The sequence below is a fragment of the Lutjanus erythropterus genome, chromosome 1, assembly GCF_056507025.1.
Source record: "Lutjanus erythropterus isolate fLutEry1 chromosome 1, fLutEry1.hap2, whole genome shotgun sequence".
Taxonomy (NCBI): domain Eukaryota; kingdom Metazoa; phylum Chordata; class Actinopteri; order Lutjaniformes; family Lutjanidae; genus Lutjanus; species Lutjanus erythropterus.
The window spans coordinates 27,313,295-27,332,985 of NC_139317.1; the positions used below are offsets into that span (position 1 = coordinate 27,313,295).

Genomic DNA, 19,691 nt, shown 5'->3' on the forward strand with positions numbered 1-19,691 from the left:
CCATAGTTTAGTTCCACCCCATTAGGATGCTGTTACTGAGAGCCATATATACTGGTTATAGTCATGAAGAGTTAATCATGCATAACCACATTTCCTCTGTGCTAAATTGCTAATTAATTTGATTCATTTGCTGTTGTACTCTCTCTGTTTAAATGCCATTGCCAAAGCCTCAATTTATCGAGCTTGCGAGCCTTTTACTGTGCAACCATGTGCAGAGCATTGTGACTCACTGCAGCTCCACAGCTCGTCCACCTATTCGCAGGCGTTTAAAGCACAATGCTCTGTGCTATAGCTGTCACACTAACAAACCATGCATGGTGCATCCGCTCATCTAATTTAGCATGTTGACTTCTTTTTGGTTTGTTGTTTTTTCGTTTTACTGATGTCTTTTTTCCTTCTTGTCTCTGCAGGACTCATCTCTCCTGGAGTGTCTGTCCCTGTCCAAGTCCCAGGGAGCGAGCCTGACATGTCTCAGTACTGGTCAAGACTACAGTAGAGAGAAGAGCTACTTCACCCTGTAACCACCCACTCCACCATCGCCCTCCGGCAGTGCTCCTCACACATACACGGCACAGGAGAGAAGAGAAGGCGAGGGAGGGTTGAGAAGAGGCAAAGGACAGAAAAAGGAGAGGAGGAAGGAAAGAAAGAAAGAGACTCTGGGAGAGCCTTGGGACGTCTGGGCTTTGTTTTTCCAGTGGGACTGTGTGCTGTTCTGTAGCTCTAGGCACATTCAAAACGAGGACTTGGAAGAGAGAACAACGATGGAAAAACTGAAAAAAATGGACCTCTGTAAAGTGCCCGGTGTTAAAATTTTTATGGAACAAAAACTTATCTGTTTTTTTTTCTATTTCCAACTTCAGTCATTGTTTCCTTTTTTTCTCTGGTGTGTTAGTAAATGGCCATTTGTATGTTAATATGAAAAACCAAGATCAAGTACTGATAGATGGACTGCTAGAAAACCATGTTGGTCTTGCGTTTTTGTTTGAAAGAGAGGAGGAGAACCTGAGAGATTCTGCCATGACTATCTTTTAATCTGCTTATATCGAGACTTTCTACCAGCCTTTGCATGGTCTCTGGACGCTGTTGCATATCATTAAAGACGAAAAAGCTGGAGGGAAGACTCTTACTGTGTCGAGAAAAAAAAAAACTATTTATTGGTCTTATTTCTTACGAATGGATATTTAGCAGAGGAAACTCAAACTCGATCCACCCACTGAGGCTGTGGTCTTGACTCCTCTCTGACACATGGGCCTGCGCTTGCTGGCTTATTAAACACGGATCACTATCAACAGCTCGGTGCGCCATGCAACACAACTTGGACCTCTCGCTTCGGTGGTTGGATTGACTCTAGATTTACCACGAAGAACATTAAATGTGGAGAACAGGTGTAAAAGAAAACCTGTAGTCTGTAAATGGTAGACTGCGTCTTCGATATAATCCAGTTTGTTTATGTCAAAATGTAAAGTACTTGTCTTCCCTAGAAATCTTCCAGAAAGATTTCTCCAATAAAAGTTGATTTCATTTATATCCCCGAGAATATTCTATAAATGTTCCATGCATCATAAAATACATTTCTTTAGGGTCAGGTACAATTTGTCTCTTAGGTATAGTTGTATTATAGTGTCCTATGGTCAAAAAAAATTGTGCAACTAGAAATATTTAATTCCTATAATTATGATTAAACATTGCTTGACAGAGTTTTAAACTTAAGTGTTTGGCAGTTGTTTACAAGTACATATCAGATTTAATCATTGTTGATTGTAAAACAGACCAAAGCCTTTGTATTTCATCTAGTACACAGTGTTTTTTTAAAGATATTAGTCTTGTGTTGCAAAATTTTGTAAACACGTTCTGTTCGATTACATTGGCTTCGAGTTCGTGAGACTGCAGCCGAACCCCGCAGTCCTTATTTATAATTGAAGACCATGGGAGGGTTTTTCTAGCATCATCTGTCATGCTCTTTTGAGTTTTGCATTTTTATTTCAGTGTGTACGTAGAAACATGGACACACACTGGGTTTACGTCTGAGCAATGCTTCTGAGATAAAAACGTCTACACGCTGTCTCTTAAATATTTCAATTTAATTTTATTTAAAATGGAGCTTTCTAAATGTATTTTGTGAAAACTATAAAACATTTTGTACAGTAAAATTGTGTCTTAAAGAAAGCCTTTTTGCCTGTTCAATGCTTATCAGTGTCGAGACACTTCTAAAAAATGTTGACATGATGCATCATAGCTGCAAATTTCAACAAATCTAATGCTGACAAATGCCAGAACAAGGCCTTGCAATACACACACAAACACCTCCAATTTCCACCAAACAAAGGTGTCCACAATAACAAACCTCTCTTGATGTATGGGGCTGAACATAGTCAACACAGACCACACAGCACAACACCACCGCACAATGAGAAAGGTCAAGCAATTCACCATCACTGGCTCTTGTTGTAGCAGAGTTACGATGGTATGAAAAAAATACAGAACCACTGAGGAGGAGGAGGGAGCAGAGAAGAGAAAAAAAAAAAGTCATGGAATAAAGCAGTCAGTGCCTAGAGCAAGGCAAAGGAGCGATTGTGTGGCAGAGTGAGTTATTTTGCTTCACTTGCTGCCTCAGCAGGGGGGGTTGTGTCTGTGTGTGTGTGTGCATTTGAGGGGGTGTGTTAGAGAGAGAGACAGAGAGCATCTAAAAGGAAAGGATGTCCAAGAGAGACTGAGGTCAGGTAGCACTCACACAGCATGTAGCAGCACCAAGTATCTCGCTAAAATTGATTAATTGAATTTACACACCTCACTCAATATTTAATAGTCCAATCAGAACGTTGAGGATGGGAGGTTAATCAGATTTTTAAGAGGATTTTTTTTTTCTAATGCAATTTCTCTATTCATTTAATCCGGTTTATCACACAGGCAGGCAGAGAAGATACTGTTTTGAGAGAGAACAGGTTAGCAGCCGAGACAGACAAGTAGCATTAATAATTACAGAGAGAGAATGAAAGAGAGATTCAACATGCAAGAAAGACTGCAATTAGCAGAAGTCTAAATAATACACAGCTTCAGGATGAAAAGGTTTAAATGTAATTCTCCCTTGGAACAAAGTCAGGCAATATAAGTTTCTGTAAAAAAGTCCCTGAGAACTTTCATCAGTTTTTTTAATGAGACAAAACAATTCTGACCTGAATCTGAATTTCTCCAGCAACAGAACAGAGGCTCAAGTTGTCCCATTTAGAGTTAAATTGAAATGCTTGCTTCTCTGATGGTAACGCTTAAGCTGTGGTGTCCTCATTTGAAATTTCTATTTCTGTCTGCAACCTGTTATTGTTTGCCCATTTCACAAAAATTCAAGTTAAAATTAATGCCAAATGAGTTAGTGCCTGTTCATGAACTGTAAGAAATCATTAGTAATCTTGCAGAAAGACTAGATATTAATAACGATAAAATCGAGCAAGACGTTAATGGAGTCTGGTCATGAGGCAACTCATGAGTGTGTATTTTTGGAGCAGTGGGCTTTTGTTTTCAGGATAACGGGGTCAAGCTTTACATGACAGAGAACTTACAGTAATAAACAGCTGATCAACTTACAGTGTAGGACTCACCACTGTGTGATATTGACAAAATGACAATGTTACGCTCGTCTTGCACTCCTGCAGCCTGTCTGAGCTTCCTTGAGTTTGGGGAGGAGGGGGCAGGGAGAAACAACTTGCATCAACCAGACTGTACGTGAAATAGGATTTCAACCTATTTAATACACAGTTTGTGGCTACAACTCACTATTTGGACAACAATTCTTATTTTTGGACTCGTAATTGTAACATATTTTCCTTTAAGCAAACATGAAGTGACATTTTCCTCATTGCTGTAAATACAGTAAGTCAGTGTTTCTTAGATGGGGCACTGAGTGACAGCTGAAAATAAAGAAAATGGATTTGTGGTAGAAATACTGCAGCAATACAGCTGAAAACTGAGAGGAAGAAGTGAAAAAGAAAGCAAAAATAGAGCCAACAAATACTGTCAGTGTCAGGAACAATATGTTTTAATGGGATTTACCTCAACAAGCTCACACTAGTGCTGGGCTGTACCTGTTTATTAAGGTTTTTTTTCCTACCAAAAAGGGCACTTGGCTGAAAAAATGTTTCAAAGGTGGTAGATTATTGAAAAACCTTGTCAACGACTGCAACAAATTATAGTCTAACTTTTTTGCATTTAGCTTACAGATGTGTTAACCTTATTATTTAATATTTAAATGTAGAATCAGTAGGATTTGTCTGAGGAATGATGCTGATATTCTCTAACACATTTAGAAATTTAGGAGAAATTTATTGTATACTTAAATAGCACTGTAATGTGATGGCCATTCAATAGTAGAGCCCACAAGACCTCAGCTAAAGCTACTGTAGGAAAACAACTATGGCTTTGGTTGGGAATCAATAGGACATGAGCGACAGCAAAGACGCGATTATAAAAAGGTATTCTCAGTGCTCAGTTCCATCCTGGCTTTCTTTTTTCGCTAAAGGCTATGTGAGGCTTTCAAGAAGTAGGTCCTCTAAAATGTGCCAACAGCATTGAGTCCTCATCTCACGTGCTACTGTTGCAGATTTCATTGAGATAAAATGTAGGTTATTTAACATAAAAAACCCCAAACAAATGTAATACTGACATTTTCTTTTCCCTCCAGGTTTAAATACTTCATGATATGTAATAAATAAAAGAAAAAACAACATGTCATGACCCGTTACTGAGATTTGAGCAATAAGAAAGACAGATTAAGAAAGAAGCTGACAGAAAAAATCCAAAACAAAACAAAAGACGACAATTATGTCGGGGTTATCCTGAGTCCAGTGTACTGTTTCTTTCTATGGGTGAAGTGAGGGGTTCGAGGGCACCTGAGGAGCCACATATGACTATTTATTTTAAAATTCCCACACAACCGGAGCAAATACTGTACAACTTACTGTGATATTGTATTCAGAATGTTGAATTAATTGACGAGATATACTTACTCATACTCATTACAGAAGTGTGTCTAATCGCAACCCACAGCACCGTCAATCATCTGTGAAAACAATTTTATGAGGGCAGAATATTTACAAATGCACTGTCAATCAAGTGTTTAAAATTTTTTATTTAAATCTAGAAAAATGTGCACAGACACATGTATAATAAGGGTTCCCACCCTTTTCTAGAGACCTTTTTCCAGGACATTTTCAGTGATAATCAAGCTGGTATGACAGACTAATCTGTCTCTATGGCTATAATTTATCTATGAAAATCATCTTTTACATACCTACAAATCATGACAAATTCATCAGAATAACACAAACAATAATACAAATACTATCTTTGACTGTTTTTTTTTTTTCTTGCCTTATTTAAATTTTCTGTTTTAGTGTTGTTATTATATGGTATAATCCAGGACAACACAAGATTTCCCCTTTTCTATTATGTGTTTTCCATGACTGAAATAAAGTTAACTTGAAGTTTTCCAGGACACATGGGAAGCAACACTTGAAATTAAGGATGTCCTGTTGTCCCAGGGACAATAAAAATAGCACCTGGGACACAAAGATACAGTGTCTGGAACAATACTTGGATAGTAGACATAGATAGTAGTAGAGAGTCTTATCCTTACAAATGAAATTATTACATTTTTATTTTTTATTCTTTTATTTTGCACTGCAGTTTGTAGTGATCAATTAATTAAAAAGTTAGAAACAAACAAACAAACAGATATCTAACCCTAAATATAAATCAATGTCAGATGATAGCTGATTTTGTTTCTAAGATTGGATATATAAAATAAATAATAACTGTAACAGTAATGAAGTGATGCTGGTTACTAAAACAAAGTTATTTATCTATATGTGTTATGCAGGACAACTGTTTTTGAGTTTGACAACTGAAAGTAGAATGTGGGACAGTTGCAGGACACTGAAGAAAAAAGTTAACCTAGGGGCTCATTACTTCAGTTTTAATGCATTTAAAGGGAATTATTGATTATTTTTATTTAGCATCACTGTGCATGGCCTTGCCAACACCAAGACCTATTTCAACCTAAATGGGCGGAACAACACACAGGAAACATGATTTCTTGTTGTATCCATCAGTGCATATCACACATGACAGATGTAACAAGAGAAAAACGACCTAAAAGACATAGCAAGACAAAAGAGTTGTAACAAGACAAAAACAAGGTAAAACACACAAGACAAAAAAAATGCAACAAGACAAAAATGACGTAAAAGATGTAAGAAAGAAATTATGTAAAATTACAAGACAAAAAAGACATAACATAAACATGATATACAAGACGTAAAAAAACAAAAACAACATAACATAACTTGATTAAAAAAAGAAGGAAAAAAAGAGGAAAAAAGACATAACAACACAAAAAAGACATAACAAGAGTAGCAGACAGAGTGAGACTCAACCGCAGAGAAAAGGTGAGGTTCAGTTAGCTTTGCACAGAAACAACTGGTAGAAATGTTCTTCAGGGGGGTTCTTTTTTACTTTTATACTTCGAGTACACTTCAGAGCCTGTACTTTTCTTGAGTAAAGAACACGTGTGCTATTGTCATTTCTGGAGCAATAAAGTCTAAATGTAGTCCTAATTCTGTCCCTAAAATATGTAAACCCTCATTCTTCATGATTTGCGTAGAAGAAACCGGCATTATAAATTTTTGTTGCTGGCTTATAAAAGTTAAAAACTAATTCACTTTCTGAACTGACTGAGCAAGCAGTGATTCATGGTGACATGGCGACATGTCAAGTGTAGAAAACCAGAAGCATGGCAACATAAACAAAAGCCAAAATTAATCTATTGTATGTTAATCTACCTTAGAAGTGTACCCTGAATATGTCAGCTCTTCAACAACAATAACTTGGAAAACAGTTTTTATCTTGACAACACATGCTTTCGTTCACCTGTATAAGTGACCTGTGTATGTCATCCCTCTCTGATATAAGAGCACTCCATTCATGCATGAAACTGTCAGGTAACACTACCCTCTTCCAACACATGCTGCAGATGGTTACCAATACTGCCACTTTTCGCAGGCAAAAATATTCAAAGTGGCATCAGGAGCAGACTGAGGAAAACAAAAATGAAACATTTAATTTTTCATGTTGTTTTTTCTCTGTTTCTCCATGTCACCATTTGACCTAATTTGTTCTTTTGGGCTTGTCATGGCAAAGCAGCTCATCCAGCAAACATGCCTGATGAGGTGTGAAGCCTGCACCCAAATCCAGCTCTCCTACCCTCTGCCCACATTCCTGCTCTGCTCTTCTGCTTACTGGAGGTAGACGTCACTCACCGGCACGGTCTCAGGGTCAGATGGAGGCATCCCTACTCAAACCTGAAACCAGTGAGGCACAGCAGAGATCAGTCATTCATAAGTCACTTACTTAACATCGTCTCACAGGCAGGCAACTTTCCCCGCAGAGCTGGTGGAGAAATACAGTAAGGTAAAAACGGGATCAAGAGCATATTTTGTGTGTACAGTGTATTTATTTTCTTTTGCTAAACAAAAACACATTTTATAGAATTGTCAAAGAAAATAAACTAGTATTGTACATTGTGGAGCTATGCAAGAGAGGCCACTTGTTTTGCAAAGTAGGCCCAGGGCCTTGGAGAATGCAGTTAAATTATTTAATGTTTGCCAAGACTCAGAGTCTGTAGAGATGAAAGAAACATTTCATGATTACATTTTACTTGTAATCAAAATCCCCTGAGGAGGAGAAAAACAAAAAGCAAACAAAGTGTACCAAATCTTAAACAATGCTTCCATCTTGGATTTTAACTGAGTTAAAATAATAGTTCAGATTATTTGATGTGGGGTTGTACGAGGTACTTATTGACAGTCAGTGTATTAGCTACAGTAGATGCCAGTCGGCACGGCCACAGTTAGGAGCAGCAGAAAGAGCTACCAGCACGGAGGATAAGCAGAGAACTGCTGTGGACAGGGTCAGCAACAAAACGTATTTTAGCCACCTAAAAAATTTCTTATTTTAATTGTACACTATATTTAGAATGTTTTCACTGCTTTACTTCGCTGTGAGACAGACTTCTCTGCCTTTATATAAGCCAAATATCATTCTCTCCAAGCCAACCAAACTCCATGGACAGAATCCATCATTTTGCCTCGCAGAACATGGGAGTTGCTAGTCTGCCGCTACCTGGGCCTATTAGTTTGTTTGTGTCATAGTGTGGCTTCAGTGAAACTGAACTACACATTTAAAACACAAGTCACACAATGACTCAAACTGATTAACAGATGGAGGCAGTGGTAGACCAGCAACTCCCATGTACTGCAAGGTAAAATGACTGATTCCCCTATGGAGTCTGGTTGGTTGGGGGAGAGCGATTATATAATAGCCATTTCATGTCACTGATATTGACCTTTTTTTAAGGTGGGCCTTGTTTTTGGCATCTAAAATATGACCCATCCATAGCAGTACATTGCTTAGCTTCTGTGCTGCTACTCCTCTCTGCTTCTCCAAACAAGGGGCGTGACAACTGGCATCTACTCTTATGCTTATATGCCGATTATCGATAAGTACCTCATACAACCCCACATTAAATAATACAAACTATGCCTTTAAGTATGAGTCACCCGGCCAATCACATACCTTCATATAAAATGTCGAATACCATATGTTTTTTGCAACTTACAGTGGAAAACAGTAAACTGTGGGTATAAATGCGTGGCCAATAACATAAGCTAAACTGACTTCTCATGACAGCCTGGAATGTGCAAATATCCGCTGTCAGAGTTAGAAAAAAACACAATGTACTGTGGTTTTATATAAAAAAAGAAAAATAGGATGAAATGTGTCCATTACAAGGTGAGGTACTGCTGATGTTTAGATCTTCACCCCTGGCTGGGACAGTTGGCAGGTGGTAATGGCTGGCAGAGTTATGCGCTTGACATTACATGGGCAAGGGAGCAACCTGGTCACCACGGTAAAGAGGGCAATGCTGCAGCGTTCCAGGTGTTAGTCGCCCGTGGCGACTGTGTGGGAGCTCTAGAAGTCCAGGTGTTTGTTGCCGGAAGTGCCAGAGCCACAGGCTGAAGTCACTGCGGCCGCTCCTGCCAGCTCCCCCCTGCTCACACGACTCACCGTCTCAGACAAATCTGGAGGCAAATGTAGTCTCTACAGAAATCACAGAGAGGGAGGGAGAGAGGGGAGAGCAGAGTATTAGATCAGCTCGTATGGAGAAAAAAGGAAGCACTACAGTGGATCAACATACAGTAGATGGTACACTTCAGTGATGTTTATTCACAGAAAGCCATGTTGGGTTGAAATTGCATTAGATGCTTCAGCACTCCCCTCAGCACTGGCAGCGTGGAGTAAACCTGCTAGCGTGCTGCTAAATGCTTCAGAGAGCTTTAGGTCTGTTACAGCTCACAGGGAATATGTGTGTGTGAGTGTGTGTGTATGTGAGGTAGGGGTGTATTGAGAATTTGTGTATGGGACACAGCAGCATTTATAAGCTGCAGTAACGGTGCCTACAGACTGTGAGATTTCAGCAATCTTATAAGTTTATTGCAAGCAACACTGCAACATGGATCTAATAAACTTGGGTAGAACATCAAGTTTGATGTGTGGTGGCTGTACGATGATGACATCTATCGAATCGTAGGCTACAACGCAAGTTCATATACAACCCCAATTGCGAAAAAGTCGGGATGCTGTGTAAAACATAAATAAAAACAAAATGCAATGACTTTTTAAATACTTTTCAACCTATATTCGATTGAATACAGTACAAAGACAACATATTTAATGTTCTGTGGGCTCAGGAATACTTTGGAAAACTGATATAGTTAAACAGTTTGTCGCTGCATCTACAAATGCAACTAATAACTCTGCAATGTAAAGTGACATAGGGCTGCACCTAATGATTATTTTTAAATGATTAATGTATTAACTTTTTTGATTAATCAATTAATCTATCAATTAATTTATTGATTAATCTAACATTTTTCTTTATTATTCAGTTATATAACAATCAATTTACTTAAAGTATATATCAAGCCAGGTGCAGACATCACTTTTAACACATGGGTGATGAGGAATCGTCTAGAAAATCTATCTTAAGTGATTTCTACTAACAGAAACATGTTCCACATGTTGATAATCCTCATATATCATGTTTGGGTGCTGCAGGAGAAGGACAGGTTGCTCAGTGCCTCACTTCCAGCACTGTTGTAGAGCAGCTGTCCTGCTGTGATAAGTCACGTCCAGTTTGAGCACCTAACTGTTGCATCTTTGTCTAAAGTACGACCACACTTCAAATGATCAAAGCGAGGCTTGCTCTCTGCAGCTTGTTCTCCAGGTGAAGTGTGTTCTAACCAGACGCAGCAGTTCATAGTGACGCATCCACACGTAATATGCAACTGGACTTATTTTTGAAATTGATTACGCAGACAAATCGCCCCAGCCCTAAAGTGACAGCCATGTATCAACAACATCCAGAAACACTGCCAACTTCTCTGGGGTGTAAGCTTATCTGAGGAGGACTGACAGAAAGTGGAGAAATGTGCTGTGGTCCTGGTGTGTTAGTGCCCATGGCATGGCTAACTGTGAAGGCCATCTATGAAGGCCACAAGATGCTGAAAGGTACATATAGGTTTTGTCGTAGCAGCACTCAAATTGTGACACTACTATCCTAAATTTGATACTGCAAAAATTCCCTGTCTCTCTTTGGTCACAATACCATGAGAACGGACATCTTTGAACCTCTCTCACAGTGCGACATAGAACCACGAATTTGGAGCCATGACTGAAGATATCTCACAGTGCAAACCTAGCATCAGAGAAAATGTGTTCAGACACAAACGTGCAAGCAAAATCCGGATGTTTGCACTTTGTGTTGATTTTCTGTGTTGTAACACAGATGATTATGTGCAGCTAATACTACAGTCATTAGAATCAAGTCTTTTAGCAGTTTCATACTAAAGCTAAATCTATGGAGCAGCCCTGTGCCAACTCAAAGCACAAAGACGCTAAGAGGTTAATGAGGGCCACTCATGTAAAGCCCCCTAACACCAACACGCTAACTGCTATAAAGCTTAAGAGGGCCTACACTGCCCTGCTGCTCTCTCCACAAGCTGCAAGAAAGTGGCACTCCATGAACAAAGTATTGAAGAGGTACTGAGAGAGCTGAGAGGAGGTGAAGTATCTCCAGAGTCAAGTGTGCACCCAACAATGGTGCTGAGTAGCACATCGCTCAAGTGTCTATCGAGGAAGTTAAATCAGAATACAGGCATCCCGGGTACAAGAGAAGTTAAAGCCTGTAATTTGCCAGTGAAAGAATCTGCCATGACATCTGAAACCCACTGGTCAAAGCCTGCACTCCCACCCCACCCCATCCCCCTAAACCTTCCCTGCCCGACACATCCTTACCCCCTCCAGCCATGCAGCTTTAGGAGGCCCTTTCCACTCCCACAGATACTTATCTTTTTCTTAATGACTAGGTGTTTGGGTACAGGGTTTAACAGCGTCATTACTAAGAGATAATTCAGGACTACACAACACCATTTACCCCCCTAGGGTCAACTACTTCCTCCCTGTGCTAATACTGTCTTTTAATTAGCATTAAAAACACCTGAGTCTGAGCTGCAAAATATTTTTACATTGCTGATGGTCGCATCTGATACGAAGATCCTGCTACTGTGGCTGACAGGTCGGAGGCGCGTCATGCTCAAGAGGACTCTATTGAGCACATTGCTTTTGTGTGTGTGTTTCAGAGGACCGTTTGTCAGGCAAGTCGAGGAAACAAGAGGAGTAGTCAGAAGATTATCTGGAGCAGGTGAGCACTGAGACATTGTGAAGGACCTGTAATTTAATGTAAGATGGTAAAGGTAAGGTTACAAAGGACTTATAGAGGCAAGGATGGAAGATTTCCACTGGCAGAGAAGATGAGAGATTCATCATGACCATAAACTAACTCTTGTGACACCACGAGAAAAATGATCAAGTTGTTAGAAACACATGATAAATCTGTTAAACTTTTCTCTGCATTCAACTTTTTCTCTGACTTTCCCTCTTTCACACACACACACACACATCCATGCAAGCTCATATATTGGCCTTGAGGGGGCCTCCAGAAGCTCTGCTCTGCTTCCACCTCTCTGCCAAACCTCACCTGTGTAACCTTTCGTGTCTTCAGCTCACTCGAGTGTGATTGAAAAAGAAAAACAATGCATTGATCAAGCCTGGACTCAGTCCTGCTTAGTGCACTGCAGCGGAAACACGGTAGAGAGAGGGGTAGCAGAAAAATCAATCACATATACATCATCCTCAGTGGGTGAGTTAAAAAAAAAAAAAAAAGACATCACACCGTTGTCTGGCTGTCACGCACCCACGGGCCTGGCTACACCGTGTCTGTTTGGCTCTGGGCTCTGTGAACCCACTGAGCATGTGCAGAGCGAAGGTCAAAGCAATCCAGAAGTGCAGCTCAGCTCCTCTAACCTTTGAGTTCAGGGGCAGATGAGAACAATCAATGGTAACATCAAAGTTGGAGGGAGGAGCAGACAAAACCAATCGATCGGTTTGACACACAGAGGGAAAAGAGGGCCTGGTAACAGTCAACAACCATACAATGACAGCTGATATTAGAGCTGTTATTGGTTATCAGGGTCATAAAACGTATTTTATATTCAGTTCAACTCCAAATAAACTTATTTCATGCAAGTTAACTGGATGAAGGCAATCCAAGTAAAAGGTTTTCATTAATTTTTCGCCCAGGTTCTGACATGGAGACACAAATATGACACCCCAACTGCAGGGCTGCCATGAACATTTGCATTGACACCAAATAAATGGAGGTCAGTGGAGGACTCAGACAGACATAACCAGGGAGGCTCTGAGTCTGCTTCCCTACGACCTGCACACTCCATGATGTAAACAAGGACATCCGGAAAACCCTCAGAGGCATAGTGGGGTGTATGTGTGTGTGAAGTCTTTCTCTGCTGCCTGGCAACCTTCACGAGGGTGGAGAAAGAGGAAAAAAATAAGGGGGGGGGGTGTTGGATGGGAGTGGACGGCGGGAAAATAGACCATTGGTTGTGGTGCATTAAGGGGGGGGTGAAAATGGATGTGTGCCACAATGTTAGTGCAAGTATGTGTGTGAGTTAGAGTTGTGATGTCAGTGTTCCCTCCCTGGTGGCGGGCAGGGGTAAAGGTCTGTGGTTCAGCTCCGCTCCACAGCCAGAGGGGCTGGGGCCATGCTGGCAACAGGGTGAGGGGTGACAAAGCTCCAAACGAGCGCTAAGCACTTGAAATGAGCCCTCAGGGCCAGCCCACGGACTAGCTTTGCCTAAGAGGGTTACTAATATCACCCCACAATGGACAATTCCCTTTGGCTTACTAAACACCCCAAAGACCTGGCGCTTAAGGAATATGGCATTTCATGCTGCTCGTTCACAATCTCCTCATACAGCAGTTGGTGATTTACAGCTCAGAAAAAGCACCAAATCACAGTTTTTATTATGTTTTGGTTGTGAGTATTACAATGTTATGTAAGCGCATAATATTCCACATGGACAAATTTCTCCAACTGGAGCTTAAACAGGACCTACTCACACAAAGCAGCGCCATCAAAGGCATTCCAGTGGTGGTAACGGCTTGCTAATGACTGGAGTATTAGGTGCTAATTTAACGAGTCATTTCTTCCATAGGGTTTTAGCCACACTTTCAAATGGCCCGTGTCACTGTACAGCTTAGAACTATGGGAAACCCAACACCTTGTTGGAACACATGACGACCGGTCTGGCTGTTCCAATCAGATTAGCTGTTGCTGGAACATGCTCATGGAAGTGACACGATATTTACCATAAACACCTACTTAACGCAATCATTGTTGTAATTTGGTCAGCATATTATAAGCTCTATTAAGTCAGTGAAATGAGAGAAACTGAACATTGTATCACTAAGCTGAAGTCATTACAATCACAGGAGAAATGTCGACTAAGCAATCTGGCTATATGCTGCCATGCATGAATGAGAAATGCCAGTTCTTGTATTGATACAGAATCACACACCAGTGGATTTGTATGGATTTATACAACACAAGTCCAGTATTCATGGACAGTGGTCACATTAGAGGTGTTACCTTTTGCCAATTCCATTTCCCCGAGCAGCACAGCTGCAGTGCAGCCACTGTAAACTAATGTGGTCGTCTGTCCATGACACCAGGTCAATGTCCTCCATTTGCAGTCCTATTTCTACAACCAGCCAAGGGTCAAAATGGTAGCAGAACGAAATTGGTAAAAATTTCCCAGACTCGCTGGTCTATCCAGTCACTAAACCAAGCTAAATCACCTCCCAGTGCCGTAATCCCTCACACCTCTTAAGTTACACTGCATTGTGTGGGAAATCATTTGCTGGACCTATAGGAACTAGTATTAACTTAGGCACACCAAACCCCACATAATGAGGTGAAGTGCCTTTCTATTACAGAAGTAAACTATCATCACATTTACGCTAGAAATTTCAGAGAATACTTCCGCCACCTTGCCAGAAAAATGCAGAAGCAACTCAGCATAAATCCCATCACGTTGGTAATTCTAGCCCACCTGCACCTAACAAAAGCTGAGAAGAAGCTCTTCCTTCCTCTTTTTTTGCGATAACAAAGAGTGCAACACGATCCCTGACCTTAAGAATAACCTGGTGACTAGGGAAGTTTTTATCCCTCAAAGAAATTCTTTGTTATTTCAGTCATCTTCCTCATTTATGTGTGTTTATCTTTTTTGTTGAATAAATGTCAATACATTTATTTTTGGTTAGAGCATTTTGAACCACCTCCCTGCAGTCCTCACTATTAGCAGCTTGAATTGTTGGTAACTAAAGCAGAAATCTGTAATATATTTATTGTAATAAATCATAAGATGACCATGATATGTCATCAGATATTAAGGAAACATGTTAAATTGAACTGCTTCCTACTCTGACAACAATGCTACAGCAGCAGTGTCCCCCTTGGACATTTCTATTTTGGCTCATAACTTGTGTTATTGTTTGCCTGTTTCTTGTTAATAAGAGTTCAAATTAATGCTGAATGTTTGCTGAAGTTACTTAACTCCAACTCCAGAGTGTGCATTTTCAGAGCAGTAAGCTTTTAATTTCAGAATAATGGGCTTAGCTTTACATCAACAGACAAATGACAGTTATAAAGAGAAACAAATTGCTTCAACCACAGACTATATATTAAATAGGATTTCAACCTATTTATTAAAGCTGCAAGCAGCGTTTTACGGGCCCTCGCACACCCGCGCCACTCGGGGGGCCGGCGGCCGCGGCCTCGTGGCAGGATTCGTCCCGGGCGAAGAGGCTCTGTGATTGTCACGGCATTTTGACGTCTCCTTAAGGAATTCGATGCCGCTTACTGTCGCCGCTAGGTGGCGCTATGAGTATGTCTCCTGATTGGCATGTGGATGTGTTCAGACCGGGACTTCTATGACACCTGTGAAGTTTGGTGAGGATCGGACCATTTGCACCCAAGTTATAGCGATTTCGTTTTTCATGGCGAGACATCAAAACTTGACGCCACGGCCACACCGTTTAACGTTGACCAAATCTTTTAATAAGTTTTGATTACATGCTTGTCTAGATGGTACACACCAGTTTTGACGTCAATTGGAACATTTCTGTAGGAGGAGTTTGTCAAAATGCGACACGTGGAAAACGCCAAAAATGACCACTAAATTCAAAATGGCCGACTTTCTGTTGGGTTTAGCCTATGAGACCCTCAGACTTTTATGTGTGTCTGGGCATGATCTACATGTGTACCAAATTTCGTGAAGATCGGTGAAACCTGCTGAGGAGGGCGCTGTTTAAGGGGCGTGGCCAAGTCATATGGCCATACCCATCGACCCAACTCATGCCATATGTTCCGGCCTGGACTGTTTATAAACATGTGAAGTTTCAGTCAGATCGGACCATTTATGGTAAAGTTATAGCAATGTCGTGTTTCATGGCGAGACAAACTTCGCCGCCATGTCCCGGCCACACCGTTCAAGTCTGATCAAATCTTTTAATAACTTTTAATCACAATGTTGTCTAGATGGTACACAGTGATTTTGAACCCATTCTGATCAATCCTGTAGGAGGAGTTCGTTAAAATACGACACGTGAGAAACGCCAAAAATGGACGCAAAATTCAAAATGGCTGACTTCCTGTTGGGTTTGGCCAATGGGTCCAAGAGGCTTTTTTGTGCGTCTGGGTGTGATACATATGTGTACCAAGTTTCGTGCCTGTCGGTGAAACGTGCCGCAGGGGCTTCTGTTTAAAGGGCGTGGCCAATCTATTTGGCCACGCCCATTAACGAAACTCATATCACATGTTCAGGCCTGGACCGTTAATGCACATGTCAAGTTTCAGGCAGATTCGACTAAGTATAGTGAAGTTAATGCTAATTTTTCATTTTTGGCCAAACATCAACTTCGCCGCTCCGTCACGGAAACACAGTGTGACATCACGGCACGATTTTCATAATACACGATTATCAACATGTTAAAGACGGTTTGACCAGATTTGAGTTGGATATGGTCAACGTGCTTGGAGCAGGACCTCAAAGAGTAAAACATGTCATTTCCTGTCGCCACCAGGGGGCGCTATGACAATCACAGAATATTGTGACATAGATGTGGTCAGGGCGGGACTATTATCCATCACAGCAAGTTTGGTGCAGATCGGACCATTTATGCTAAAGTTATAGCAATTTCGTGTTTTTTTATGTGGGTGTTGCGAGATATCAAAATTCGCCCTTCCGCAGCGACCGCGCCCTTCAACGATACGAAGATCTTTTAATAACTTTTGATCACACAGTTGTCGAGCTCGCACAAACCAATTTTGAAGTCAATTCGCTGAAATCTGTAGGAGGAGTTCGTTAAAGTACGACGTGTGAAAATGGCCAAAAATGACCTTATTTTGAAAATACAATTCAAAATGGCCGACTTCCTGTTGGGTTTAGGGGGTCGCTCCAAGAGGCTTTTTTGTCCGTCCCGGCATGATACATATGTGTACCAAATTTCGTACGCCTAGGGCAAAGTTAAAGCAGGGGGCTTCAATTTTGAAAACTGTTAGGGGGCGCCGTTGAGCCATTTTGCCACGCCCCTTTCTAACGACCATAAAATATCGAATTTTTCGCAAGACCTGATGAGTGTGCAAAAATCTGGGACTTTTTGAGCCTGTTTAGGCCCTCAAAAATGCGATCTTAGGGGAAAAAGATAAAAAATAATAAGAAGAAGAATAATTCCTTCAGTTTCAATAGGGCCTCGCACCGCCTTCGGTGCTCGGGCCCTAAATATTCCATTTATGGCTCCAAACTCATTTTTGGATATGCAGTTGGTATATATGGCTCCTTTAAAGGGATTTAAATTTATTCAACCAATTCAGCATCAGCTCAATTCATCAAGTACAACTCTCCACTGCCGTGCTGATATGCCATACTTAATAGTACAAAATGGTATGTTTTATAAGTAGAAGCATGGCATAAAAGAGTATAACAGAGGCAGTAGAAGAAGGAAACAAACGGAAACTACTCTGGAGCTTATCTCGAGTTTCTTTTGGGTAAATGGGTGATGGTCACCTGCTCGCTGTGTCACCTGCCGCCTGATCCAGGATAATCTGAGAGGCAGGCATACAGACATTCAGGCGGACTGACAGATAGACAGATACAGACACAGGCTCCTCATCTCTTCTGCTTCATGGCTAATGCATTTGACAGAGTAGGCAGCAGGCAGGCAGAAGGATGAGTAAGCATTTTGAGTGTAATTATATTCCCAAACAGTGGAAGAATGGGAAGGGACTAATAACTGACTGAATTTCATTAAAATTGAGCATGTCCAAACAGGAAATTGATTAGCTGACAATATTTCAAGGTTTTTAATACCTAATGGAATGTTTATTCCTGTTCTCTTGAATAGCTAGCTCCTCACTTACCCTTCACGCTCCACGGACTGATGCAAAACAGCATTTGATAGTATCTGTCATGTTACTAAACATGACATGCATGGGAATCAGTTAGCTCTGCGATGCTTCTGAATAACCAAATGGACAAACAGGGGCCAAAGTGTAACTGTGCTGTAACACAACAACTTGACTTGTTATCTCCATCGTCATCATCTTCAACTGAACCCTCCTCTGGGGGCCCCTGCCCGGGCCTGTCAAGAGCTTTGACAGTGGAAGCAGTGTGGGGCCATTTTGTCTCTTTTCAGTTCAGTTTTGTTTCTCTTTGGAGGGCAGTGTTGGTATGGACCGTGGGCGCTGTAGGGCGAGGGCACATTGACCCTTGTGGTGGTGGGTAGTATCGGGGGGGTTAGTTGGTGTTATGGACTTGGGCACAGCCAGAGAGTGCTGGTCCGACCCTGGAGTGACATGGTGCCTGGGGAGAAAGGAAGAGGAATATAGGGCGTAGAGTACAAACATGTCTAAGTGCTGCCTTCACTACCGATAGGCCCATAGCAAAGAGTGTGTCTGCATGGGTTATGACAGCATATCTGGGGGACCTCTTGTGCCCTCCACCCCTCAAACACACATTTTACCCCTCAAACCATGACTCTGATATAAACATCCTCAGGTTAAAACACCACTGACACTTTTGGTAAGAGCAGGTTTGCTTGTGCAGTATAGATGCCCTGCTTGGGTGAAAAATTCTAAACATCCATATTTTGAATGTTTAAAAAAACAGCCCAGTGCCTATAGCTTAATGTGTTATTCAACTGTCTATTGGCAAAGTAGTCCACTTGTTTATAATCGCATTTTTAGGCCACTTTAAGGGTTTGTGTTTTTAATAAAATGACCATACCACAGTTTTGGGAAATGCACTTATTCACTTCCTTGCAGAGAGTTTGATGAGAAGATCGATACCACTCTCATATGCATCCTTTTAACATGAATTCAGATAAAGCAGTCAAGTTAGCTTAGCTTAACATAAAGACTGGAAACAGGCAGCTAGCCTGGCTCTGTCAGTAGGCAACAAAATCTGCCTACTTATGTTGCATTCACGTGCTCCTTTGGTGATCCCATTTTTGAGTTGGGAAGGTGTTCTTCCAACTTCACTGTGTTCATGAGCCTTACAGACATAATGTGGAAACAAAATGGACGCTACAAAGAGCAGGGTAGGATTGTTGTTGTACTTGTTGTAGCATCTGGGTGATGGGTAGGTGGAGAGTATGCTGAAACAGTCTGAAGCTTTATATTGCAAAGTTATTTTGTCACAGATGGGTGTTGCTGCATCAGTACATTCCCTACAACCACTTGGCTTTATTATCAGAATTGACTTGTTGTCAGGATTAATGCTAATAAATAACCTCTTTATCTAATATATGTCACTCTACGTAAACAGTGACTTAAAGTTGTCTACCTCAAACAATATAACAAATTATATGTGAGCAATAAATTGATGCAACATATGAATTAATAAGTTAATAAGTTATCAACCAAAATTTACTTTTGTCCACCATGTTTCTGTGTATATGACGTCAACAGACAACAACGGCCGTGAACCAAATGGGTGTTCAAGTGAATTTTCCCAGTTGGAAACTCTTTATAACATTTCAACGCTTTATATTATGCATGCTTAATGCCTAGAAAAAGCAAGTGTAAAAACACAAATTTTGGATTTTTGAGGGGTTTGTGCAGGGCAAGAACAGTAACTTCCTAGAGACACTGCCTGGCAATCTCACGG

The 19,691-nt window shown here is 40.9% G+C and overlaps 2 protein-coding genes across 12 annotated transcripts in view; one reads left to right on the top strand and one right to left on the bottom strand.

The window, feature by feature from the left end:
• Positions 1–2,166, top strand: part of pax6b (paired box 6b) — a 28,562-nt gene extending 26,396 nt beyond the window's left edge. For all 9 annotated transcript variants that reach the window (XM_084718459.1, XM_084718479.1, XM_084718489.1 and 6 more), the window contains one exon: positions 411–2,166. In XM_084718459.1, the coding sequence (XP_084574585.1) occupies positions 411–496 (86 nt within the window). In that variant the 3' untranslated portion in view covers positions 497–2,166. The remainder of the gene's footprint in view (positions 1–410) is intronic.
• Positions 2,167–7,481: 5,315 nt separating this feature from the next.
• The window catches only part of elp4 (elongator acetyltransferase complex subunit 4), a 78,177-nt gene continuing 65,967 nt past the window's right edge, over positions 7,482–19,691 (bottom strand). For 2 of the 3 annotated variants that reach the window (XM_084718519.1, XM_084718536.1), the window contains one exon: positions 7,482–9,147. In XM_084718519.1, the coding sequence (XP_084574645.1) occupies positions 9,019–9,147 (129 nt within the window). In that variant the 3' untranslated portion in view covers positions 7,482–9,018. Of the gene's footprint in view, positions 9,148–17,405; positions 18,387–19,691 lie in introns of those variants that run through there. The other variant, XM_084718528.1, reaches the window with a different exon arrangement.